The 26427-nt window shown below is 44.1% G+C and overlaps 1 protein-coding gene and 1 long non-coding RNA gene across 8 annotated transcripts in view; one reads left to right on the top strand and one right to left on the bottom strand.

The window, feature by feature from the left end:
- Positions 1 to 113: 113 nt before the first annotated feature.
- LOC115074548 lies at positions 114 to 8167 on the bottom strand. Its single transcript, XR_003852268.1, has 3 exons — positions 7843 to 8167; positions 6919 to 7107; positions 114 to 2285 (listed from the first exon to the last, which is right to left on the bottom strand). It is a non-coding gene; the product is annotated as an uncharacterized LOC115074548 (long non-coding RNA).
- Positions 8168 to 8314: 147 nt separating this feature from the next.
- The window catches only part of KAT7 (lysine acetyltransferase 7), a 146685-nt gene continuing 128572 nt past the window's right edge, over positions 8315 to 26427 (top strand). For 3 of the 7 annotated variants that reach the window (XM_029573005.1, XM_029573003.1, XM_029573001.1), the window contains exon 1: positions 8321 to 8460. In XM_029573005.1, the coding sequence (XP_029428865.1) occupies positions 8446 to 8460 (15 nt within the window). In that variant the 5' untranslated portion in view covers positions 8321 to 8445. Of the gene's footprint in view, positions 8461 to 26427 lie in introns of all 7 variants that reach the window. The other 4 variants (XM_029573007.1, XM_029573006.1, XM_029573004.1 and 1 more) reach the window with 2 other exon arrangements.

The following is a 26427-nucleotide window of genomic DNA, read 5'->3' as shown; positions in this document are numbered from 1 at the left end:
CTGTGTCCATCTGCTACACGCTAGGAAATGTTCTTTTAATGCATGCTTTTAAATCTATTCCAATAGCTTTGTATACCTGGACACAGGTATAAGAAAAGAGTTAAGTTCTCTCTTTGCCCATACTTTCACGAGTGGTCATCAAAGCTTATACTCCAATTCAGCTGAGACTGGGTTAAATAAGCTTCTCCAAGGACAAGTAGGATGGCAGTCTTCACAAATGGTTGACATCATCAGATGGAGCCCGGCCTGGAATTTTGATCTCAAAGATTCTAGAGCTTTCAAACATGCTCTAATGAGCATGTGAAGCTGTAGCTATCACCCTGCCCCCTAGGCAGAGTCCCTCAGTCTCTTTTTTTTTTTTTTTGGTATTCAGCTTTGCTCTCTTCTCACAATTTTTGTTGTGATGTTTTTTGGAGCTGTACCTGTTTTTCTATTTCTTTTATCTTATGTTAGCTTTCTTTTTCTCCTCCTTTCAACTCTGTGCCATCCACATGGCAAGGCTTCAGTTGCTGTGAACCTGGCAGAATCTAATTCTATTCCTTAGTAAATAAATACTGCACCTGCAGTTTAGTTTCTGTGTCCTCTCCTTGCTCTGGCTGTTTTTGTGTCTTTGGCTAGTGCTGGCAGGACTGACAGAATGCAGTCCATGTAGGCCACTGAGCCTTGGGGACTCGCCTGAGTTTTACCCGGGGAAGGAGTTCCATGTTGTTTCACTGATTGGCATTGATGGAGGCTCAGACAGTGAAGGGATCGAGGACTGCACTGTTCCTGTTGGGGAGAGAGCTCATCTTCCTCACATTCTAAGGAACTAATCTCCATGGATAGGAGCTCTAGACATGGCCTTCCCTTCTGCTTCCAGTAATGGCAGTGCAATCTCCTTGCAAGTGAGGGGGAATAGGAGTCTGGGCAGGCAGCACTGCTGATGCATCTTTAGTGCTATGCTGCCAGATATCAGTTGCCCGTGCACATCGATGTGAAGACCACGTTGGGGACCAGGATTGCATTTAGCACCATGGTCATCTTTGACATTATTCATTTAAAATCTTTTATATACCGCCTATACAATTTTAGGTAGGTCTAGGCGGTTTACATAAACATACATAATTAAAATGTGAAGAAAAACTTAGGCAGGAGCTAAATAAATAGTACAACAATCAAATCATAAAAACAATAAATAAGACAGGAAATTTAAAATACAAATCAAAAGAGAAGGGAGGAGATGCATCATACTGCTTCAAGCTTGCTAAAAGTAACGGAACATAAATATGTTTTTAACATTTTCTTAAACTCCTTTGTATTTGATAAAAGCCTGAGTGAAGCTGGAATCGAATTCCATAGGGTGGGGCCTGCTACTGAAAAGGCGCGTTTTCTTGTTAAATTGAGCCTCGCCATCTTGATTGTCGGAACTTGTAGAAAGTTTTTATTAATAGACCGTAGGTGATGTGGTGGTTGATATAGCCGCAGTGAAGAACAAAGCCATACGACTAAGGGTTTGTGAATTAGATTGTGATTAATTGTAAGAACTTTATATTGAATGCGTTGTAGTATAGGAAGCCAGTGAAGCGACTGAAGGACTGGGGTGATGTGGTCTCTGGAGTTTATATTAGCAAGGAGTCGGGCACAGGCATTTTGAACCAGTTGAAGTGGGCAAAGAGTGGTATCGGGTAGCCCCAGGTATAGTGAGTTACAATAATCCAGTCCTGTCAAAATCAGGGCTTATTTTATTTTATTTATTTAAAACATTTATAACCCGCCTTTCCTATGTTCAGGGTGGGTTAAAATATCACATTCACGGATTTCTTTTTTAAAACATGGCAACAAAGTCACATAAAATAAAAATTGCATAGCAGCGAGTAGTCAAAACAATCATACACCTGGATTTAGACATTAAAAGCGAGTTTAAATAAAAAAAAAGGTCTTTAAAACTTTCTTAAAAAACCTAGGATCTTTTAGGTTTCTCAGTTCATTTGGTAACAAATTCCAAAAGGCTGGACCTGCTATTGAAAGTGTTCTTTCCCTAGTTTCGTCCAGATGCGCAATTTTAGGGGAGGGGATATCCAGAATATTCTGATTTGCTGATCGGAGGGATCTCGCCGGGAAATGTATTTTCATGATGGCGTTTATCCATGGCGATTGAACATTATGTATGAGAAAATGTACAATTATGGCAAGTTTATCTTGAATTCTGAATGCTATTGGTAACCAGTGGAGTTGCTGTAATATTGGGTAATATGCTCACGAACTGGGGTGTCAGTCAATAAGCGAGCTGCAGAGTTTTGGATAATCTGTAATGGACAGAGAGTATATTTAGGCAAGCCAATGAATAAAGAATTGCAGTAATCTATACTAGAGAAGTGCAATGTCTGTAAAGCTGTATGGAAAACAATGGGATCCAGAAATGGCTTGAGGTGTCGTAACAGCTTCAATTTGTGATAGGACGTCCGAGTTAGACTTTTAATTTGAACATTCATGCTTAATGATGGATCAATTTGCATGCCAAGATTGCAAACAGATTTCATCATTTGAATGCTCTGACCATTAATAGTAAAGTTCAGACGGGGCACTGCATAATGGGAATCTTGTGAGGTATATTAATTCAGTTTTTTGGATGTTCAATGACAGCTTATTTTGAGATAGCCAATTTTGAATAGTAGTGAGATAATTAGAAAGAACTTGTTCAGTTTGTTACCATGTTTTAATAGCAAAGAAAAATTGTATATCATCTGCATAGAATCTATAGTGAAGGTCAAGATGTGCAAGCATTTGATACAATGGTGTCATATAGATGTTAAATAACAATCGCTGACAACGCAGAGCCTTGGGGTAATCCAATGTAACTATCTGCCAGGATGAGGTGTACGATTCAATTTTAACTTGTAAAGTGCAGTTTGACAAAAAAAAAAAAAAAAGAGTTAAACCAAGCCAATACCTTCCGTTAGTCCTAGTGCACTCAAGCGGTTTAGCAATATGCTATGGTCAATTGTGTCAAATGCTGCAGAGATGTCGAGCAGCACCATAATGAAGCTAGTACCATGTTCAAAACAATGTCTTATGATATCAAAACTAGAGAGCAATAGTAATTCAGTACTATGATGAAATTTGTGAAAACCAATTTGATACTGGTCTAGTACATTATTGGTCAGTGAAGGAGATCAACTGCTTGAGGGCTCACATTGCGAGGATCTTGGCAATGTATGACAAGGAGAATACTGGCCGGTAATTTGTCAATGCTGAGGGATCGACCGAACTATGGCTCTCTTAAGGGAGTTTGAGATATAACTTTCATTAAATGAGGCCTTGATCAATCGCATAATAAAGTTACAGGTATCAGTTTTTATTGATTTTAAGTGTTTTAGAACAGGGGTTTAAACAGCAGGATGAGGAGTTCATGTTTGAAATACATTCAATTATGTCTTCTTCTGTGACAGTCAGCCCAGTGTGGAAATCAATAGGATATATTTATTATTATTATTTTATTTATTTATTTAATTTTATATACCGGCAACCGTTTGCACATCGTGCCGGTTTACAGATAACTTAAAACAAGGATATATATAGGCAAAGCCTTTACAAGGAACATTGTGTAACCTAGAACATAGTAACAGATCAATAACTAAATAAATAGGGGAGGGGGTGGTCGAGACAAAAGGGGGGGGGCAGGGGGGTTGAAGACGGAAACGTGAGGAGAAAATATGTACAGGGAAACAATGAACAAGTGGTATGTACATAGGTTGTGTGCAATATTTGAAAATGCGCAAGGGCAACAGTGAAAGGGGTAAGAAGATATGTACGGTTCTAATAAGAGATAGATTATTGTGTGCATGATAAGTGAGGGGTTTGTGGTTGTCTTGAGGGGATGGGTGTAGGTCCTGTGGTAGGGGTGTTAGTACTAGTACTAGATGGAGGTTGGGTTAAGGTGTTTATAGGTGGTGAAGGTGATTGGGGGTATGCTTGGAGGAAGAGCCAGGTTTTGAGTTTCTTTTTAAAGGTGGGTGTGGAGGTTTCGGTGCGAAGGTCAAGTGGCATGGAGTTCCACAGGGAAGGGCCTGCGAGGGAAAGGGCCCTATTGGTGGTGGAGATGAGTCTTGTGGATTTTATAGATGGGGGGATAAGAGTTCCACGAAGGGAGGAGCGTGTAGGTCTTGTGGAGGTACGAGGGAGGAAGGGTGGGCTTAACCAGTTGTAGTGTTCATTAGTAATACTTTTGTGGATGAGGGTAAGGGTCTTGTATAGGATGCGTGAATGGATGGGCAGCCAATGGAGGTTGATGAGGGTGGGGGTAATGTGGTCTTTCTTCTTGACATTAGAGAGGATGCGTGCAGTAGCGTTTTGAAGGAGTTGGAGAGGTCTGAGGTGGGTGGCAGGGAGTCCAAGTAAGAGTGCGTTACAGTAATCGATTTTTGAAAAAATTAGTGATTGGAGTACTGTGCGGAAGTCATGGAAGTAGAGGAGGGGTTTGAGTTTTTTGAGGGTTTGGAGTTTGAAATAGCAACTGCTAACGATAGATTTGATATATGGTTTGAAGGTTAGTTGGTTGTCAAGTATAACACCCAAGTTTCTTGTGTCGGAGATAAAGTTAGGAGTCTGAAGCGTGGAGGGACAGGGTATGGGTGCATGTTTGGAGGAGATGAGGAGGAGTTCAGTTTTTTGAGGGTTGAGGGCTAAGTGCATGTCGGTGAGAAGTTGGTTAATGGAAGTGAGAATGGTGTCCCATCTATGTAGAGCAGTGAGTACATTATCTGTGAAAGGAATGAGTATTTGCACATCATCTGCATAGATGAAGTGTGTAATACCAAGGTTAGAAAGGTTAGAAAGTAAAGGTTTTAGTCTTTTTAGTTAATGAATTTTGTAGAATGAACTTTTTACCACTGAGGAAATATTGGCAGACATTGATAAGTTTGAGTCTAAAGTAACTTCTAAGTTACGTGCACAGCTTGATGCCATCGAGGTATGAGGCAGCCCTCGACAGCATAAGGGTCATGGACCATGGGCGCCACTGAGTGCTGTGCATGCTGTCGAGTTCCCTGGCTGCAGGTGAGAGCCCTTTTGTGCTGCGGGTGTTCTTGTGTGCCGTAGATGCCATTGAGCACCATGGGATCTCCATGCACCGGTGGAAGGCCATCAACCCAAGCGTCATTCAGTAGCCATGGACTGACGCATCGAAGTTAGGACCGTGTCAGGTGCTGGGACTGCCACTGAGCCATGGTCACCCTCAATTCCATCAAAGCCACCCTCAATGCCATTGAGGTGATGGCTGCCCTCTTTGCCTCGAGCACGATGGGAGTGTGCCAACAATGCCATTCATGGCCACTGTCAATAATATTGAGAACCATCACCACCGGGAGTACCAGGATTGCCATTGAGCATCCTGGTCACCCTTGAGGCTGTTTACTATCAGAATGCAGGGGTCCTGAGAGCCTCCAAGTACCTTGGAAGCCTTCGAGTCTTGGACAGCCTCAGCACCATCGACCCGAGACACCCTTGAGTGCCGATGCATCCAGAGTGCACCATGGTCCAATGCCTCAAGGATATCAAGCATTTGGGCTGTCGATGAGCCCCTTTGTGATGTCAGGACAGGGCACAGAGGGGCATCATGGTATGCCATTGACGGCATATAGACGGTGACGCTCTCAAGTGTCCTGAGCTGCCGCCCAGTGCCAAAGGCGCTGGGGTTGTAGGGCGTCGATGGACGCCACTGGGCTTCAAGCACCATTGGTGCTGATGAATGCCAGGGGTGCTGTCAAGGCTATTGTCAGCCATGGGCACTGGCAATGGACAGCACTGAGCTCACATCGATGCCCTCAGGCACATTGGTGAGCCGAGGGGAACCGAAGGCACCGGCTGTCATTGGTTCCTTTGGACACTGATGTAGCGTGTCGGTGCTGCATTGGTACCGCAGAGCCTCCATCTCTGAGCACCACAGACGTCATCGATCTGGCCGGACCATCGACATCTTCGGGCACCAGATTCTCCATCAGTGCCACCGACCCTTGAAAATATTTGGCCTTTGGTGTTGAGTCATCGCTGCTTTTGGGCCCCATAGGCACCATGGGTGCCGCTGGGCTGTTCGCAGATGCCTGGGGCGCGATCAAAGCCCTAGGTGTAGCATTGTTTGATACCATAGATTTGATCCATTGCTGATGAGCAGCAAGAGTACTATTAGCACTGCAGGTGCCAACACTACTTTGGGCACTAGTGGATGTGGCTGGATGCAACGCGACACCACCACAGAACTCCACGGGTACAGTCACTTACTGTGGGCTTCCCTGACACTATTACACAACAGAAAGGGCAGTGAGCCAGTCATGATGCCAATTCAAGGGCTGCGATCAGCTTCTTGAAGCATTATCAGGTACCTAAGAGTACCATGCGGGCAATGCCACAGAATGCAACCCACCACCATGCACCTCCATAGTCTGAGCCCCAGTGGCACTTGGAACACTGTTGTTATACTACATATGCTGACTCCATTATGAGTTAGTGCGACAGTGAGTGCATCATGTGTGGTCGGATATAACGGGGTTGTCTAATCCTCCAAGCACCTCAGGCGTTGGCAGATAGCATTCTCTCTATTGGGTGCCATGCACAGCTGTGCCAGAGATAGCAAGACCACCATCAAAGATTTCCCTATGGAAGATCTCAGTCCTTTCAGCCTAAAAAGCCTCCTAAAGTTGCAGGCTCCGGGACCAGAGAGCATCAATCTTCCCAATGAAATTGTGTGGGCTCACCTGTTGGTTCAGGAGATAGACTGGCATCTATCTTTTTTTTTTTTTTTTATCAGCGTTGGATCCAGTTTACAACGGACCAGTGGGTCTTGGACTTGGAGAAGGTTAAAATTAGAGTAGCTACATCTTCCATTTTGCTCACTCTAGTTACTCGGGCTAGCCGCCATTTTACTTGCTGCCAGTTTGTTTTTACCTTTGTGCACAGCTTTTGCTGCCATCAGTGCTGCAAACAGTCCTATGTTCTGGTTCAAAAGGCAGCTCTCCCCTCAGTAGAAAACATAATTAAGCAACTATCTGCAGGTTAAAGGTCCTATGTGATGCAAATAAGGGAGTGGTGCTCCGGATCAAAACATGTCCTCACCATGCCGCATGATGTCCACTCCTATAAGTTTAAACGGAAAAGATTTTCAAATTGGTGTAAGCCAAAAGGGGGGAATCCTTTCACATGTACAGTACACATCGTTGTCTAATATCTCTTGCACCTTTCAAACTCCGGAGTAAAGATCCATTTAAGTACAACTGAAGCATACCATCAACATTTACAAGATCAACCAATAACTCAAATGCCATTAGTAATGATAAAAAGGTTATTTCATCTAAACCCTTCTGGCTCTTCAGCAACTCACTGAACCACTGTTTAAACTGTGAAAACTGGCACAAATCAGGGCACTCCATGGAGCACTACCAGACTTTCTCAATCTATGTTTATTAGAACAATGTTTCCCAACCCTTTCCTAAAGGTACACCTAACCAATCTGGTTTTCAGGATATCTGAAATGAATATAGTGGAAATATTATCAGTTTCACTAGATGTGTTTACTGTCTAATACAGTGTTTCCCAACCCTGACCTAGAGGGACACCTAGCCAGTTGGGTTTCCATGATTGTCGTAATCAACATACAAGATATAGATTTGCATATATTAGAGACTCAGAGTATGCAAATCTATTTCATATATATTCATTATAGATAGCCTGAAAACCAGACTAAAGATAACCAATTTAGCAGTAAGATAATTTATTGAGGTAACGCTTTCAACTTCTGGAGCAATACAAATCAACCACACATTCCCACCATCTTGCAGAAGTACAGTTGGAGAAAATCTGAGATATGCTCACTCTGGAACGAAGTCATGTTCTGAAGTTTCTTCCAGAACTTTCGGAGCTAAAGAGACATCACTTTTTCTCCAATAGTATTATTGGATAACCAACGTCACGCAATAAGTAGCTGATTTGTACAGCATCCACAGAAAACTCCTGTTGTAGAAAAAGCAACCTCGCTTGATAATAGAGAAATATGCACGGAAAGATGCAAGCACAAACCGAAAATTCACCTCTACTAGGCACAGACAGACCGAAAACTAAGTTTAGATTATATAACACAAATGCACGAAAAGATATGTTCACGCGATTTGCGGCAGATCAAAAACTCATTTCTATTACGCAGGCGCAGACTGAACACTACACTTCCGTTATCTTACGCAAGTGCGTACGGAGAGATGTTTCATGCGGTTTGACGCAGATACAGACCAAAAATTCGCTTCTATTACGCATGCGCTCACTGGGTAATACACAGGCGCAGACCGAACATTCTCTTCTACTACGCATGCGCTCACACGGTAATACACAGGCGCAGACCGAAAATTTGCTTCTATAACGCATGCGCTCACGCGGCATTACGCAGGCAGAGGCTGGATTGACCGTTAACAGTCTGGATTCGTTATGCCGCGCAGGAAGGTGAGTCCCGTGGCAGTAGACTTATGTGGTGGACTAATTTATGTTGGTTCATAGTGCGCAGCTCTCGGGTGGGAGACTGCATGGTTTACTTCCCCTAGCTGCCCTCGTCCCCTTAGATACTTCCACGCCCACTATGTGTTATTCACAATATTTATCCCGCCTATGCAGAGGAAGGTGATGGCGGCGACTGATCTTTACTGCTAGCCCAAGCAGCGCTCGTGCTCCCGTGCGGGCAAAAATAATCTGCCTCATATGGACAAAAACAATGTCCAGTGCGGATGGGCCCATTCCTTATTCAGCTGATAGGTGAGTGTGAGGAAGGAGAGCTCTTGATTGGTTACTGAGCGTGAAAAGTTGACTATGATTGGGCACCAGTGGCGCGAAACAGCCGGTGATTGGACTCTGATGCAATCACGCTTCGTAAGACTGTTGGTGGCTTGTTGCGCGCGGAAAACAAATTGACGTTTTGTTTGTATTTTTGTGATAGGCTAATTAGCAACTGAACAAGCAGCTGATTGACCGCTTATAATAGAGTTCTTTTTGCGTGTTATGAGCTTGGGACAGTGAGTTACCTTGATTTGCGTGTGGCTTAAATGTAGTACTCTGTGAGACCCACATTTTCTCAATAGTGGCTGTTCCAGGGGGGCTTGCAGTAGAATGTTCTTGCGCTTTATTTATTTAAAAACCTTTTTATACTGGTATTTGGTGGGGACCGTCATATCGGTTTACAATAGTTAACACTTATTTAAATAATAAAATGCATCATATAAAAACATACAATAGACAGCACTTTCGTACTTACATTATTAAAAATAGTTACAGTTTACAATCTAATCCCTAAACGAATCATACACATAGACAATCATATCATTGACAATTGCTCCTCCGGGCGATTATGCATGCAATACAAAGGAATCGCCTGTAGCCTGTGTTTAGCTTTATTTCTGCATGTTTCTATTAATATTGTAGCCTAACTCTAAGCCATATTTGTTTTATTCAGTCCTTTTAGTTATATTTGTTAAACTAGATTTTTTAAAAAATGTATTTCTAGAACTATTTTGTCATGTCCCAACAGTGTGTTTCTTAGGTTTTATATTTGTTCATATAATAGATGTTTGCCCTCTTTCTCTCTCTCTCTCTTTCATGAAACAAGACACAAATCTCTCAGGCATTTTGTGCTGATTTCTTTTTGGATTATATGTAGTGTTATGTACTTCACACTTAAGTGGTGCCTGATATTGATCAGTACAGAAAGAACTTGATTCATAATAGTGGAAAAGGTAAATAGCAGGAACTTTTAAATACTTTAATGTTGTATTTAATCCTGGAAGAGTAAATATATGTTAATACTGGATTTAACAAAAGAAAAAAAAATCCCAGAAGAGTTGTTTAAAAAGAATGCTGATAAAATAGACCCACCAGAGATGCTTATAGAGGTTCCCTCCAAGTACCCCCCGAAAACTACCAGACATGTTACCCTAAGAGATCATGCCACCTCCACAGCTGGTCCTCCCCTATGGAACTCCATTCCTTCAGATCTCAGACAGGAGCCCTGCCTCCTAACCTTTAGGAAAAGACTTAAGACTTGGATGTTCAAGCAAGCTTTCCCGGACACAATCTAATGACTTCACTGTCTCCTTCTCAAAACAAGCAGCCCTCAGCCATGTTTTTTTTTTTTTTGGTCTTGTATATAGTATTTAATTTGTATATTGTTTAACTGTTACTAATCTATCCTCTCTTTTCCTCCTTCTCCCAGTTCTGCTACCCTTGTTAAATGTAACTACACCTTCGGTCACCACAGTTCCAGTTTGTATCTACTGCACTCCCGTTTTATGTAAACCAGCAAGATATGTTTTTCATGATTGCCGGTATATAAAAACCTTAAATAAAATAAATAAAAATAGCAACATTTGAAAGTATCTGAAAGAGGAATCATGTTATCTCAGTGTTTTGACATTTAATTGTGACTGATTATTTACCCTTTTGGCACATGGTTCTTTTTTGAGTTCACTGAAGAAAGGAATGTTGATGGGCTGCTGACTTTATGATAGTGGGGTAGCTGCTATAATATTTACTGAAGAGAAGGTTTGTGTGGAACTAGAAAAACTAGAAGTGGACAAAACCATGTAACCAGATGGGATGCATTCTTGTACAGGTTTTTGGTGAGGCCTCACCTAGAGTATTGTATTCATTTCTAGAGCCTGTGTCTCAAAATGGATACAGACGCAGTGTAGGCGGTCTAACGAATGATGACTAAAATGGTGTTGGGTCTATATTGAAAGACTTATGAGGAGAGACTGAAGGATCTTAATATGTATACCCTGGAAGAGAGGGGGATACAGGGGAGATATATACAGACCTTTAAATACCTGAAAGATTTAATGATGCACAAACTTCAAACATGTTTTTATTGGAAAAGAAACTCGAAAAGGGGTCACAAAATGAAGCTCTAAGAGGGATGACTCAAAACCAATATCAGGAAATATTTCTTCATGGAGAGGGTAGTGGAAGCCTGGAATGCTCTTCAGGAGGAGGTGGTGAGGATGAAAACAGTAAACAAATTCAAGAGGATATGGGATAATTGTGGATCCCTAGGGGTTAGAGGTTGGAAATGAAGAAAAGGGTGCATGGGGATAACCTGCATGGAGCAGTAGTTAACAACCATATTCAGAAGGCATGAGGATTACTACCATTAACCGATTAGATTAGCCTTCATGCTTTTGGTTCAACTGCAACATCACTCTCTGCTTCAGTGACAGTGGGCGAAAAGGGAATTGAATTTAGACTACAGCCAAAACTGGGCCCTGACTTTTATGGTCTGGGGTACTGATATTGCAGACACTATGGAAAAAAGCACAGGACTGCTACAGCCAAGTCCAAAAACAAAGCATGTTAAAATAAATAAAATAACTGTAAATACTACCCTTAACATAAGGCATAGGGGTAACCAGCACAGAGTGGCAGTTACTACCATACGAAACTTTATTCAACTATGTTACCAGACTTTAATGGCACTTTTATAGATAGAATTATGGGGATTGTATATATTAATACTATATGTGCATTTCTGTAAACCGTTGTGATGGTATATAACTTAACGAAGGTATAGAAAAGATTTTAAATAAATAAATACGAAACTTGCTGGGTAGACTGGATGAGCCATTTGGTGTTTTTCTGCTGTCGTTACTATGCATAATAGACATGTCTAGTTCACTAAATGACCTGTTCAGTAGATCTTTGGAGACCTGAGTTGTTCTGCACAACTTTTGAAGGGTAGATAATGATCCTCTTTATAAAAGTAGAAAGAATAAAAACATACAAGTTTTCCAGTGCTGGGTTAGATCAGGATTCATCAAGCCCAACATCCTGTTTCCAACAGTGAACAGAGTTATAAGTACTCAGCTGATCCCAAAAAATAGATCTTATTCTTTTTACTCACAGTGATATTAATGGATTTCTTTAGCCTACTTCCAGAAACTTTTCCATACCTCTTTTTTAAATCTTGCTCTGCTAGCTGTTTTGAGCACATCTAGCAACAGATTTCACGTTGAGTGAAAAAGTACTTTTTAAGATGTTTTAAATGTGCTGGTTGTTAGTTTCTTAGTGTCTTGTTTTAATATTACTTGAGGATAAATAACTGTCCTTTCCTTATCCTACCTCACCTGTCCAGACTAGTGAGTTATCTCCATCTATTAGTGGATGCAGAAAGAGTACACGTCTTTTTTCAGGGACATCATTACTGTTATATAGATTGCTGTTGTACCAGCAGTAGTCAGTATTTTTCTGTCTCCAGCAGGTGGTGACATGCTGATCTGGTGCAGTAGAATTTTGATTCCTAAGGCCCCGATTTTTGGGCCCAATCTTTGGAGCTTGCTCCCAAGGCAATAGTTGCATACTAAAATCCGTGGTGGAGCAGGTTCTTGGCTCCTAGGGTAGCAGTTTTTGTGATTGTTCTGTAGTAGAGCGGGGCCTGGATCATATCTCCCAGGGGTCTGGTCAGGTAAGACACGGATCATAACCTCCAAATTCCCTCGCAGACCTGATTGAGCAACATCAAATAAGTGACTCCCAGGTTCCCTTTTGGGTCTAGTAAAACTTCTATTAAGCGATTCCCAGGTTCACCTTTGGGCCTATTTGAATGGTCTCCAGGGTTCTCTTTGGGCCCGGTTGACCTTTGGCAGGTCTCCCTTTATCCTAGACCTGTGGGCATGGGATTCAGCCCCCCCCCCCCCCCCTTTCCTCTTTCAGTGCCTTGGCATGTGCAGTGCCATACAGAGATAAGTGGGATACGGTCCCTGCGGAGCAGTTTACTTTCTAAGCAGGACAAATAGACCAGAGAGTTTCCTCCATATCTAAGGTTCCTAAAGTTGTGTGTTTATAAGCAGTTTTGAAATAAAAATACTTAATGTTGCTGGTGCAGCACCAGTTTATATTCTAAGTGATGATGTCATTGAAAAAGGGTGTATCCTCTGTCTCCATCCACTAGCAGGTGAAGATAACCTTCTAGTCTGGACTGGTGTAGCAGAACTCAAGGAAAAGAAGTTAACAGATAAGACCAAATTTCAATGTATTCACCCATTCCATTCCTAATTTTCTAAAATTTTATCATGTCTCTTATCATCCTTCTCTTTTCCAAGCTGAAGAATCCTGTGCCTCTCTTCATAGGGGATACATCTGCATCATTTTTATTGCCCTTTTCTGTATCTTTTTTTCTAGTTCCACTTTGTCTCTTTTGAGATGGGGTGACCAGAACTGCACACAGTACCCAAGGTGCGATCACACCATGGATTGATGGAGGCAATATGTTTTCCATTTTATTCTCCATCCTTTTCATATCATTCCTATTTGCCTTTTTTGACTGCTACTGCACACTAGCCTAGTGGTTAGAGTAGTGGGCTGTGAACCAGGGCAGCCAGGGTTCAAATTGCGCTGCTGCTTCTTGTGATCTCGGGCAAGTCATTTCACCCTCGGGTACCAAAAAACCTTAGATTGTGAGCCCACTGGGGACAGGGAAATATCTCCAGTACCTGAATGTAGTCTGCTTTGAAATGCTTGAAAAAGCGGAATATAAATCGATCAATCAAATAAATGTAAAGTCCATAAAGACTCCAGGGGCCCTTTTCCTGGGTGGTGAATCCTAATAAGGAACCCAGCATTGCATGCTTGTAGTTTGGATTATTTTTTCCTATGTGCATCACTTTGTACTTGTCCATATTTTTTTTTTCTGCTATTTGATGCCCAGTCTTCGTCTTGCAAGGTCCTTCAGCAATTCCTCATAATCCACTGTTTTAACAATTTTGAATAATTTTGTGGTGTTTGAATTTGATCATGTTGCTATTGTTACCTTTTCAGGATTATTTATGAATTTATTTAAAAGGTATGGATCCCAGTACAGATCCCTTTGGCATTTGAAAAACTGATCAGTTTTTAGTCCTATCGTCCTATTTCCTGTCTTTTATCCAGTTACCAGTCCTCAGTAGGACACTGCCTCATAGCCCTAGTTTTTGAGGAGCTCTTCATAGAGGACTTTGTCAAATGCCTTCTGAAAATGTAAATATATCTAGCAGCTCGCCTCTTTTTACGTTTGTTTAAACCTTTAGCAAATTAAATTGATTAGTGAGGCAAGCCCCCCTTTGCAGAACCATGCCTCATTAAGCCAGTAATTTTGTTTTAAGAATAGCTTCTACCTTTCTTCCCGGCACACATCTATAGTTTCCTGTATCCTGGAGCCCTTTTTGAAAGTCAGTGTTATGTTGGATACCCTCCAGTCTTCTGGAACTGTGGCTGTTTGAAATGATAGGTTACAGATTACTAGTAACAGGTTTCTAGTTTCATGTTTGAGTTCTTTCAGGATCCTGGCGAGAATACTATCCTATCCTATGATTTGTTACACTTTAGATCATCAGTTTGATCTATTACATCTTGTTGCAAGGGTTTACTTTAGTTGCTCAGTCATCACCATCAGGAAATGTCTTTTGCTATAGATATATTAAAGATACGCTCTTAGTAAAGACTGAAGTAAAGAATTCATTTCTGTTTCTGCTATTTCCTGCCTGAGCATCCCTTTTACCCATTGACCATATAGTGCAGGGGTGAGCAAACATTCTGAGCTGCAGCTCCCCCCTTTCCATTCATACAATTGGTTGCCCCCTCCCGCCCCCAAGATGGGTTGAAACATCTCTCTATCTCTATATAAATAATATATACACACAAAGGGTATCACCAGGCAGCCACACTGCCAAACAGAGGATTAAAGCCTCCATTTTTTTAATTTTAAAATTGCTGAAAGTAAGCTCACACATACACAGGCACCGAGAGACAAATACCTCATACCCAGACCAAAAAAGCAAAACAGAGATCCAACAGAAACCCAACACCCAGCCAGGCACAGACACAGATGTACCACACCTACAGGTCTATCCAGTAAAGTGCGGCCGCGTTTACCCCGCTCCTAACCCGCGACCTACTCACTTTCCGGCCGCGTTAGCCCTTCTTGCGATCCACAACCCCCTTTAACCTACCCTTACCGCGTCCTAAAATCCCCGGGCAACCCCTTCCACACGCGGCATGTATCTCTGCATGCAAACGAGCGAATTAGCTATTCCCTAGCATCCAGTAACCCGCGCCCCGACTATCGCTATTTTACCCTGCCGTTTTGCCGCGCGTTTAACCTGCTAACTTACCGCCTACCCTTACCCCTGCGTTAGAGGCAGGGGTAAGGGTAGGCGGCAAGCTTTCCCCCAGCCCCCGCTCACCTGCCCTGGCCGCATCCATGGATGCTGGTCTCCGGGGCAGCCCCAGTCCTCTTCCCTCCTCCCGAAGCAAAAAAAAAGGTGAAAAAAAAAAATTGCAAGAGAGAGAGGGGAGAGGACAGGCAATCCTACGCTCGGCGACTTACTTTTGCAGCTCCCCTCCGGACATCGTGGCTTCCCCCGTGCCAGTCCCCTCTCCCCTCCTCCCGAAGCAGGGTGCGAAAAGCAGCCTTGCTCCAGTGTGAGTCGGCAAAGCGACTTACTTTTTGCAGCCCCTCCGGACATCGGACGACCTCTCCTGCCTCCAGCTGCTCGCGAAGATGGATGCCTGCACGGCCGCTGAAGACGTGACGTCACGACGTTTGGCGTCACGGCATGTGATGTCACGTCTTCAGCGGCTGTGCAGGCGTCCATCTTCGCGAGCAGCTGGAGGCAGGAGAGGTCATCAGATGTGCAAAAAGTAAGTCGCTTTGTCGCTTTACACTGCCAGTCCCTTCTTCCCTCCTCCTGGAGCAAGGCTGCTTTTCGCGCCCTGCTTCGGGAGGAGGGACGAAGGGACTGGCAGTGTAAAGTGACCTCTCCTGGCAATCCCGACTTCCTGGTATCTGTCATTTCAAATGACATTTGAAATGACAGATACCAGTGTGGCCGTGAAGCGTTAGGCCCGCGCACCCAGGATACTGTATAGGCGCTCTATCCAGTAAAATGGGTTGCGCGGGCCTAACGCTTCACGGACGCTTCTTAGACGCAGCTTGCATTTGCAAGCTATTTACATACAGGATCGAGCGGTAGGTGAGCTGCACTGTGCATGCGGCAACCGCGGGTGCGCCAGGCACTAACGCAGCTCTTCTTACCGCTCGTTACTGGATAGACCTGTAGCAGGTCTATCCAGAGATAGAGAGTAAAAATACAGATACACCACCCCCAGACATAGAGACTGTGACACAATACACCCAGATAGATAAAAGCTGGCAGATAAACCACACATAGAGAGAGACACATAGGCAGACAGACTGATTCACACACAAACTCCATACCACACCCAGTCATAGAGGCCACAAACTACAATGGTAAGGGCTGGAAATTTTAAAAACAAAAAAACTTAGGCACCAGCCTAAAGTTTATGAGCTGAGAGAAGCTCCATCTCATCCTGCCCATCTTTTATTTATTTATTTTGCTGGTTTCACAGATTTTTCCTATACTTTTTTCTCTTATTTTCTCATGTTTTGAGTTGCTTATTTAACTTTTTTCTAGTGTGTAGACAGATGGACTCAGGACCAGTGGGTTATGCACCTCTGCCAGCAGATAGAAACTGAGCAAGCTGACATCACAGTATATATCCTCCTACAGCGACATCAGCCCACCAGTATTCTCCATCTCCAGTAGATGGTGGATGTGCATCTCCCTATGGGGATTATTTCAGATTTTAGAAGAAATTAAAAAATTCATAAAAAAGCCCTGCTCTCCTGACCGGAGGAAGTGACGTCATCGTAGAGATGGCAGCTTGAAATGAGGGCTCCTCCTGATGCCGGGTGCCTTTCTTCAACCTCCGCATAATTAGCTCCCCGAATATCGAGATTTGCAGCGAAATCGATATTGGATGTGAGGCAGATGTCACTGCCCAAGAAACCCGTGGATTTTAAGCAGTTTTCCTTTCGTAAGCAGCACAAACTCCACGAGCTCGCTTCTCCCAAGATGGCGGCCGCGAGCGCAGCCACCGCTGCGGGGCTCGAATCGGAAGAGGAACGCATGCTGCTTGGACAGGAGGAGGAGGCGATTCCGACTCGAGCAGAATTTCGCTCATGGTTCTGTGATCTGCGGAGCGATATGAAAAATGATAAAAGGGACATAATGTCTGCTATACAGAATATAAAGGAAGAAATGGGGGACATAGGGAGAAGAATAGACGACGTGGAACATCAGGTAGAATCACATGAGGAGGATTTAAAATCCCTGGGCTCAGCTATGAAGGGGCTGCAACATAATTATGTTGATCTGAACCTTAAAATAGAAGACCTAGAAAATAGGTCAAGGCGAAATCATTTACGCTTCCGTGGGGTTCCAGAATCTAAGGATAAAGAGGACTGTACTGACATCATTCAACAAATATGTGCCTCACTGTTAACTGCGAATATGCCGGCTGAAACAGGGCAGGAACTGGTGAGACTCGAGCGGGCGCATAGAGCGCTGGGTCCACGCTTGCAATCTCAAGGGAGAGACATTGTCGTGTGTTTTCATAATTTCCTGGACAAAGAGAAGATTTTCAATCTGGCGCGGAAACACAAGGACCTACAATGGAATGGTGCACAAGTTAACATCTATGCTGATCTGGCTGCCAGCACGCTCCGTAAAAGACAGGAATTGCGACCTATTACTGCCCTTTTACGGCGGGACGAGATCCGATACAGATGGCTGTATCCATTTGGCCTCCAATTCACCAAGGCGGGGATTACACATCGCATTCGAAATATGGCGGAAGCGGCCAAAACCCTGGCGGATGCGGGATATCCGGATCACGATATCAAAAACTCACCAAAGCCGGAGATGCGGAAACCGGACAGGCCGCGATGGCAGCGAGTAACCCGAGGCGACCGTAGGCTTACTAGAAATTCACCGAGTCCAGTCGGGACCATGGACAATACATGACTGAGCGGCTGCATGCCTTTTGATTCTAATCCTTTTCTCTCTGACACACGGACTTGAGCTGGTGTGGTGAGAATGCTAAGTTTCACTACTGTGAGAAGTTCTCTTTGATTCGGGGTTCTGTTCTAATGTTGTTTTCTAGGTTCAGACTTCATGGGCTGTTCTGAGTATTTACATATGTTATGAGCGGGGGAGGGGGGGGTGCTTGGCATGGGACACGAGGTGCGCCCAAGTTGATTTCCTCCCATGCATAATATCCGATTACCCTACAGGGCTATCGGTCTGGAGGGGTGGGGGGTGGGTGGGGAGGGGGAAGGGACGAGAAGTGGGGAGTGGGATCTCCCAACTATGGACCTCATATTTTTGGTATATTTTTTCTTGTGGGAAAGGTACAGACTACATGTATTCTGGGGTGTATCCCAACATGGACTACGAGTACACAGGGTGGCCATTAGACGATGCCCTCTCATGTTGGGGGTTGGTGGATGTCAGCGGCTGTTGATAAGGCCTCCGGAGTTGACTGATTTATTATGGCTGATATTAAGATAGTATCCTTGAATGTCAAGGGACTAAACTCGCCTCAAAAGAGGAAAGCTTTGCTTCAGGAGCTGGATAGACAGAATGCTACTATTGCCCTCATTCAGGAATCTCATCTGAAGAGCAGCCATTTTAAATATATGAGATCTGCCCAGTACCCTATACAGTATTGGGCCGGGGTAACTAAGGACTCCAAATATGCAGGGGTAGGGATCCTGTTTCGGAGGGACTTAGTTTTTACTGAGGTTCACTGTGAGCGAGCTTCAGATGGCAGATACATTGCTGTTGTTATTGATGTGGGTGGGTATAAATATAGCGTGGCTTCCGTGTATGCCCCTAACCAAGAACAAGCCTTATTTTTTAAGGATCTTAATGCACTCTTGAAAAGCGTGGTGGTGGGACCACTCATAATGGGAGGGGATTTCAACATCACCCTTAATCCTTCGTTGGATAATTCTAAGGGAATGGCGGGGGCTTCCAAACAGGGCCGGATAGCTTTGAAACAGTTAATGGGGGATTTCAATGTAGTAGATGTATGGCGAACCAGATACCCCAAATCTAGGAATTTTAGCTGCTATTCGCGGCCCCATAACACCTATTCGCGTATTGACATGATTTTGGTGGATAAAGGAATTCTAAATAATGTTCTTACTACAGATATAGAGCCCATTACATGGTCTGATCATGGCCCCATTTGGGTTAAAATGGATCTTCAATTTTTTGACCGGGGGCAATTATACTGGAAACTTAATGACTCACTCCTTGACGACAAAGATTTTGTACAAAAACTGGAGTCCGTCATTACCAATTATTTGCTTGACAACGACATTGGGGAAACACCCCAAAGTATGGTATGGGCGGGTCTTAAGGCAGTGGTTAGAGGTCATTTGATTTCGAGAGCTGCCTTCCTTAAAAAGAGTCGCAGACGTGAGAGGGATAATGTGATGGCTCAGGTCAAAAGGGCTGAGCTGTTGCATAAGCAACATCCTATGCGGGAACACTGGAGAGCTTTGGTGGCAGGGAGGGAGAAGCTGGCTAACTTAGATGCACACACCTTAGCTTTTCAATTAGAGCTTCTCAAGCAAAAATTTTTTGAAGGAGGAGATAAGGCTGGGAAGCTTTTAGCGCAGAAGTTGAGAAAGCGTCAATCCCAAAACAATATCACTAAAATTAAGGATGCCCAAGGGAACCTTTTAACGACCAGTCAAGATATAAGACAGAGATTTATTGATTTTTATACCACATTATATAGCAGGGAAGGATCTATTGAGGATGATACTATCGATCAATTTCTTCAGAGTTTAGCTATACCTGGATTATCCACGGATAATAGTGACAATTAGGATAAGGAAATCTCTACATTTGAGGTGACGCAGGCTATCCAACAGCTGAAATTAGGGAAATCACCGGGTCTGGATGGATATACAGCCAAATTTTATAAAACCTTTCGTACTCGCTTGGTAGGCCCGCTTACTAAAATGTTTAATGCTTTGAGAAATGGAGATGTGATTCCTGCGGATACCAACACTGCGGGTATCACTATATTGGCGAAGCCGGGAAGGGATCCCTCGGTGTGCGGTTCATACCGCCCCATTTCTCTGATTAATTTAGATCTGAAACTCTTAGCAAAAATCCTAGCGGATAGATTAAAGGGGGTGGTAGGGGAGCTGGTACATCCAGATCAGTCCGGTTTTATACCGGGACGTATGGCTTCCGATAACGTCAGGAAGGCTGTGGACTTTATGTGGTGGGCTAGACGGCAGAATGTTCCAGCGCTACTGCTGACTATAGACGCGGAAAAGACGTTTGATCTAGTACATTGGTCCTATTTATTTAAAATTCTGGAACGAATGCAGGTCGGGCCACTATATCGCCAATGGATTGCGAAGCTGTACGATTCCCCTAGGGCTCGTTTAAAAGTAAATGGGGGCTATACTGATCCGTTCCCAGTACAACGGGGGACGCGTCAGGGTTGTCCGCTATCCCCCTTACTTTTTGCCTTGTTTTTAGAGCCGTTGGCTATTGCAATTAGGAATAATCCTAATATACATGGCATGCACATTGCGGGGGTTTCCTCAAAAATGGCATTGTTTGCCGATGACATTCTGTTCACTATAACTGACCCCACGACCTCGTTGCCTGAAATCACTACTGAAATATCACGATTTAGCCCAGTTTCCGGGTTCCGCATTAATTGGGATAAATCCGAGGTTCTCAATCTCACTGTACCATCTGAACAGGCCGGCCAACTACGAACAGCATATGCATTCAAATGGCCCAATAATAAGATTAAATATCTGGGAATCTATTTGGGTACATTGGAGGAGCTCTTTATTCTAAATTACACCACCCTGTTAAGTAACATTTACAAGGACATGGAAGAATGGGACAGATATCACATTTCCTGGCTAGGACGAATAGCAGTGGTGAAAATGAACGTTTTACCCCGTATATTATATCTTTTTCAAACTTTGCCACTCCTGGTTCCACAAAGGCAAATCGCAAAGTGGCAGGTCCGTTTGCAGAAATATATATGGCAGGGGCGACACCCTAGGGTATCTAGGGCCACATTGTATAGATCCAAGGGGCAGGGGGGTTTGGGGGTTCCCAATTTATCATGGTATTATGCCTCGGCTCAGCTTCGAGGTATTTTGGAATGGCATAAGACTCCTATAATTAAGACTTGGGTGAAATTGGAACAAGCAATGGTGGGGACTATGCCGTTAGCGGCCCTACCTTGGCAACCTGCTAGTACATGGCTTCCTTTCAATTTGCAATCCCTTCCTCTGCAGACCACTTTGGTTGTCTGGGATAAGTGGAGGAAGCTTCTGATAGGTGGCAAGCGCTACTCCCTATTATCGCATCTTTTTTCTAACCTTACCTTTCGACCGGGATTAGGGTCATGGGCCTTTACCCTGTGGAAAGATAGGAACATCTTAAATATCCTCCATATTTGGGGATCACAGAAGGCGTTATCTTTCCCGGACTTATGCAGTAGATATGATCTTCCCCACAGTGAATACTTCCATTACTTGCAAATTAGACATTTTTTGGCTACCTCAGAGATTCAGGTTGACCTGCGGGCTGGGTCTACCTATTTTGAGGGACTTTGTAGGGGAGCCAACAAAGTACAAAGAGCGGTCTCTAGGCTGTATGGGGTTTTCAATTCCGATATGACCCATAAACCCCATTTTGTACAATCCTGGGAAACTGATCTGGGAACGACAGGAGACTTGGATGATTGGAAAGCCATTTATTCATGCATGGGGAGAGGGTTGATAGCTTCACACTTAACGGAAAATTGTTACAAGTTGCTGTATAGGTGGCATAGAAGTCCATCACACTTGCATAAACTATATCCATCTAGGTCTGCCAATTGCTGGAAGGGATGTCAGCAGGTCGGTACCTATCTACATATGTGGTGGACCTGTCCCTTGCTCCAACATTTGTGGACAGGGGTTCAGGGCTGGATAAAGGAAATGTGCCCAGATTATCCAACTCTAACTGTTGGTCGAAGTCTCCTTTATGTTACGGATGACTTGCGACCCATCTCTCCAAGAGGTCTGGATTACTATATTCTAGTGGCAGCTAGATGTGTGGTTGCTAGATATTAGGGGACCATACAAGTTCCTGCATTAAAAGTGGTGCAGGACAAAGTTTCCATGATATACAAGCTTAGTAAAATTACTGCCTGTAAAAATAAATCCCTAATCTCCTTTCAAAAACGTTGGCAACCATATATATTGTGGCAAGATAAGACACATCCTTAAAGAACAGATGTTTGATACACAACCTTTTATATCTAGATTTGTGGTACCGTAGTCTTAAGGTCTATATTGGGAGGGGTGGGGGAGGGGGTGGAGGGGGGTTGGGGATAAGAAGAAAATGGAGGGAAAATGGAAATCAGAATATACTGTATACGTAGTGTTCACGGCCTGATATGCTTGTAACCATTATGATATCATTTGTACGATGCTACACCTTCTGTGTACAGCTGAAGCAGCTGAAAGTTGTACTGTTGTTGTTTATGCAATTCACTCCTAATAAAAATTTTTCAATATAAAAAAAAAAAAAAGCCCTGCTCTCCTGTTATGATACCAGATGGTCCATCTCCCAGATGAGAATTCCTGAGGTGATTTCCTTGGTCCCTCAGATGTGTGCCTTCGTTTGGTAGCTGGTTTTTCGCTGGCATGGACTGAGCTAATTGTACAGCTTAAAGGCAGCTAGTGCAGAAAGCTGAGCGCTGCGATGACAGATGCCCTCTCTCCCTGCAGCCGGAGACCATCTCTATACTCAGCCAGGAAGGGCTGAGCTCAGTTAAGTCTAAAAAAAATGTCATAGTATAGAGGGGTTTTGTAGGACTTCCTTTGGTCTTCGTGCTTGGAGCACCGTTTCGACATTCCCGGAGGGTTAAGGGAATTGGACAGCCTAGCAGGTTGAGCAGCCCAGGTGGGCTAGGCCCCGCTGTTAGGCTTTTTCCTGCGTGCACCGCATGGTATGCCGTGGCGGCATTGTTGCGCGTTTCTGTTCGTGTTCGACTGCCCTCTACAGGAATGTCAGTGTGTGCAGTGCGTCTGGCTCTGCATACAAATTGTGTGCTCAATTTTGGGCACACTTCTTGTGTGCACATTTTTAAGCATATCGGTTGTGCACCCAGATTTTGGTGCAGTTTGTACGTTTTGTTCTTTGTGGCACTTAATCTTGGTGTCTAATTTTTGTGCGCTTGAAATTTTTCAGCGCAAGCTGGCTGGATACATATTCTCAGTCGACTGACGAACTAATGGCGCCAGTGAACAAGAAACTGAATTGCCTGTCATATTCGGGCATCTCAGCCCCACTTACTTGTCAGTGGTGCTTAGAGGCTCAGGGAGAATTGTCTTCCTCTGATTTTGTTAAGCCTGGTTCTTTATAGCCTGATAGAAACATAGAAATGATGGCAGAAGAAGACCAAACTGTCCATCCAGTCTGCCCAGCAGGTTTTGCACTTTTTTTTTCTTTCATACTTATATCTTACTCTTGGCTCTTAGTAACCTTTCGGTTCTATTTCCCTTCCACCCCCACTATTAATGTAGAGAGCAGTGTTGGAACTGCATCTAAGTGAAATATCTATCTTAATTAGTTAAGAACATAAGAAAATGCCATACTGGGTCAGACCAAGGGTCCATCAAGCCCAGCATCCTGTTTCCAACAGTGGCCAATCCAGGCCATAAGAACCTGGCAAGTACCCAAAAACTAAGTAGTAACCGCTGCAATAAGCAAGCTACACCCATGCTTATTTGTCTACCCAGAATAAATAATTCAGTCCTTGTTGGTGGTTGTCTGTATATAGATCAACCTTTCTTCATGCCCCCTGCCGTTGAAGCAGAGAGCTATGCTGGATATGCATTGAAAGTGAAGTATCAGGCTTATTTGGTTTGGGGTAGTAGCCACCGTAACAAGCAAGCTACTTCCCGCTTTTTTGTGAATGCAAATCCTTTTTTCCACATTTCCTCTTGCCGTTGAAGCTTAGAGCAATGTTGGAGTCACATTAACCGTGTGTGTTTATTGAATAAGGGTATTATCTCCAGGTAGTAGCCGTCATTCCCGCTAGCCACCCGCTCTTCATTCACGTCCTCTAGACTTTATTGATCCACAGTGTTTATCCCATGCCCCTTTGAAGTCCTTCACAGTTCTGGTCTTCACCACTTCCTCCGGAAGGGCATTCCAGGCATCCACCACCCTCTCCGTGAAGAAATACTTCCTGACATTGGTTCTGAATCTTCCTCCCTGGAGCTTCAAATCATGACCCCTGGTTCTGCTGATTTTTTTCCGACGGAAAAGGTTTGTCATTGTCTTTGGATCATTAAAACCTTTCAAGTATCTGAAAGTCTGTATCATATTACCTCTGCGCCTCCTTTCCTCCAGTGTGTACATATTTAGATTCTTCAATCTCTCCTCATAAGTCATTCAATGAAGACCCTCCACCTTTTTGGTCGCTTTTCTCTGGACCGCCTCCATCTTGTCTCTGTCTCTTTGGAGATACGGTCTTCAGAACTGAACACAATACTCCAGGTGAGGCCTCACCAAGGACCTGTACAAGGGGATAATTACTTCCCTTTTCTTACTCTATATTCTTCTCTCTATGCAGCCCAGCATTCTTTGGCTTTAGCTATCGCCTTGTCACATTGTTTCGCTGACTTCAGATCATTAGACACTGTCACCCCAAGGTCTCTCCTGCTCCGTGCACATCAGCCCTTCACCCCCATTGAATACAGTTCTTTCAGATTTCTGCACCCCATATGCATGACTCTGCACTTCTTGGCATTGAATCTCAGCTGCCATATCTTCGACCACTCTTCCAGCTTCCTTAAATCCCGTCTCATTCTCTCCACTCCTTCTGGCGTGTCCACTCTGTTGCAGATCTTAGTGTCATCCGCAAAGAGACAAACCTGATCTTCTATCCCATCCGCAATGTCGCTATATTGAACAGGACCGGTCCCAACACCGATCCTTGCGGTACACCGCTTAAAACCGCTCTCTCTTCAGAGAGAGTTCCATTTACCATCACACATTGTCTTCTGTCCGTCAACCAGTTTGCATTCCAGGCCACCACCTCGGCACTCACTCCTAAGCTTCTCATTTTATTCACCAGTCTCCTGTGTGGGACCGTATCAAAAGCTTTGCTGAAATCCAAGTAGATGACATCGAGTGCTCTTCCTTGATCCAATTCCTTGGTTACCCAGTCAAAAAATTCTATCAGATTTGTCTGACAGGATCTTCCCCTGGTGAATCCGTGCTGCCTCTGGTCCAGCAATTCTCCCGACTGTAGATAGTTCACTATTCTCTCTTTCAACAGCGACTCCATTACTTTTCCCACCACTGAGGTGAGGTTAACTGGTCTGTAATTACCAGCCTCTTCTCTGTTTCCACTGATGATGGCCTTAGCTAAGGATTTGTCTGGAAGTATGCCGGACCTTGGAACTCCCTTGACTGATTCCTCTGCAAGAGGTGGCCCCGCTCCATACCTTCTGGTTTTGGCCTGGATCCTTCTGCCCTTTCTTGAGTATTTATGCGACCCGCCACCGCCTTTTTAGCAGATGCAGGCTGTAATTGGGTCCCTACCTTGCGGGCCGATTCAGTAAAGTCCACGGGAGAGCAGGCGAACGTCCGCTCTCCTGTGCGCGTGATTCAGTATGCTAATTAGGCCCGGCGGTAAAACCAGGTAAAAGGAGGCGCTAGGGACGCTAGCGCGTCCCTAGCGCCTCCTTTTGGACCGGAGCGGTGGCTGTCAGCGGGTCTGACAGCAGACGCTCAATTTTGCCGGCGTCCGGTTCTCGAGCCCACTGACAGCCACGGCTCGGAAACCGGACGCCGGCAAAATTGAGCGTCCGGTTTTCGACCTGACAGCCATGGCCGACTTCAAATTTTTTTTTTTTTCCTTTTGGAAAGTTTCGGGACCTTCGACTAATATCGGCTTGGCTGCACATTTTGTTTTCTGAATCGCGTGAGAATTCCTAATAGGGCCATCAACATGCATTTGCATGTTGCGGGCGCTATTAACGTGCGTCCAGTCCCCCGAACCTTTCGGCCCCTTACTGAATAAAGGGTAAGGGAAAATGCGCGTCCAATGGCGGGTTAACAGTGCGCTCTGTCGGCCTGTTGGTTAGGGGAGTGGCTTTGGTAATAGTGGCCAGATGTCAGTTATGGCTGTACGGTTGATCGGCCCACATGACTTCCAGAGCTAATCTTACGAAGCCCTTTAAAGGTTTCCTCTTGTTCGGGAGTGAGTTGGAGAAACTGGCCAGTAAGAACATAAGAAATTGCCATGCTGGGTCAGACCAAAGGTCCATCAAGCCCAGCATCCTGTTTCCAACAGAGGCCAAACCAGGCCACAAGAACCTGGCAATTACCCAAACACTAAGAAGATCCCATGCCACTGATGCAATTAATAGCAGTGGCTATTCCCTAAGTAAACTTGATTAATAGCAGTTAATGGACTTCTCCTCCAAGAACTTATCCAAACCTTTTTTGAACCCAGCTACACTAACTGCACTAT

The sequence above is a fragment of the Rhinatrema bivittatum genome, chromosome 12 (genome assembly GCF_901001135.1).
Source record: "Rhinatrema bivittatum chromosome 12, aRhiBiv1.1, whole genome shotgun sequence".
NCBI classification, from domain to species: domain Eukaryota; kingdom Metazoa; phylum Chordata; class Amphibia; order Gymnophiona; family Rhinatrematidae; genus Rhinatrema; species Rhinatrema bivittatum.
This window is presented reverse-complemented; position numbering and strand designations above follow the sequence as displayed.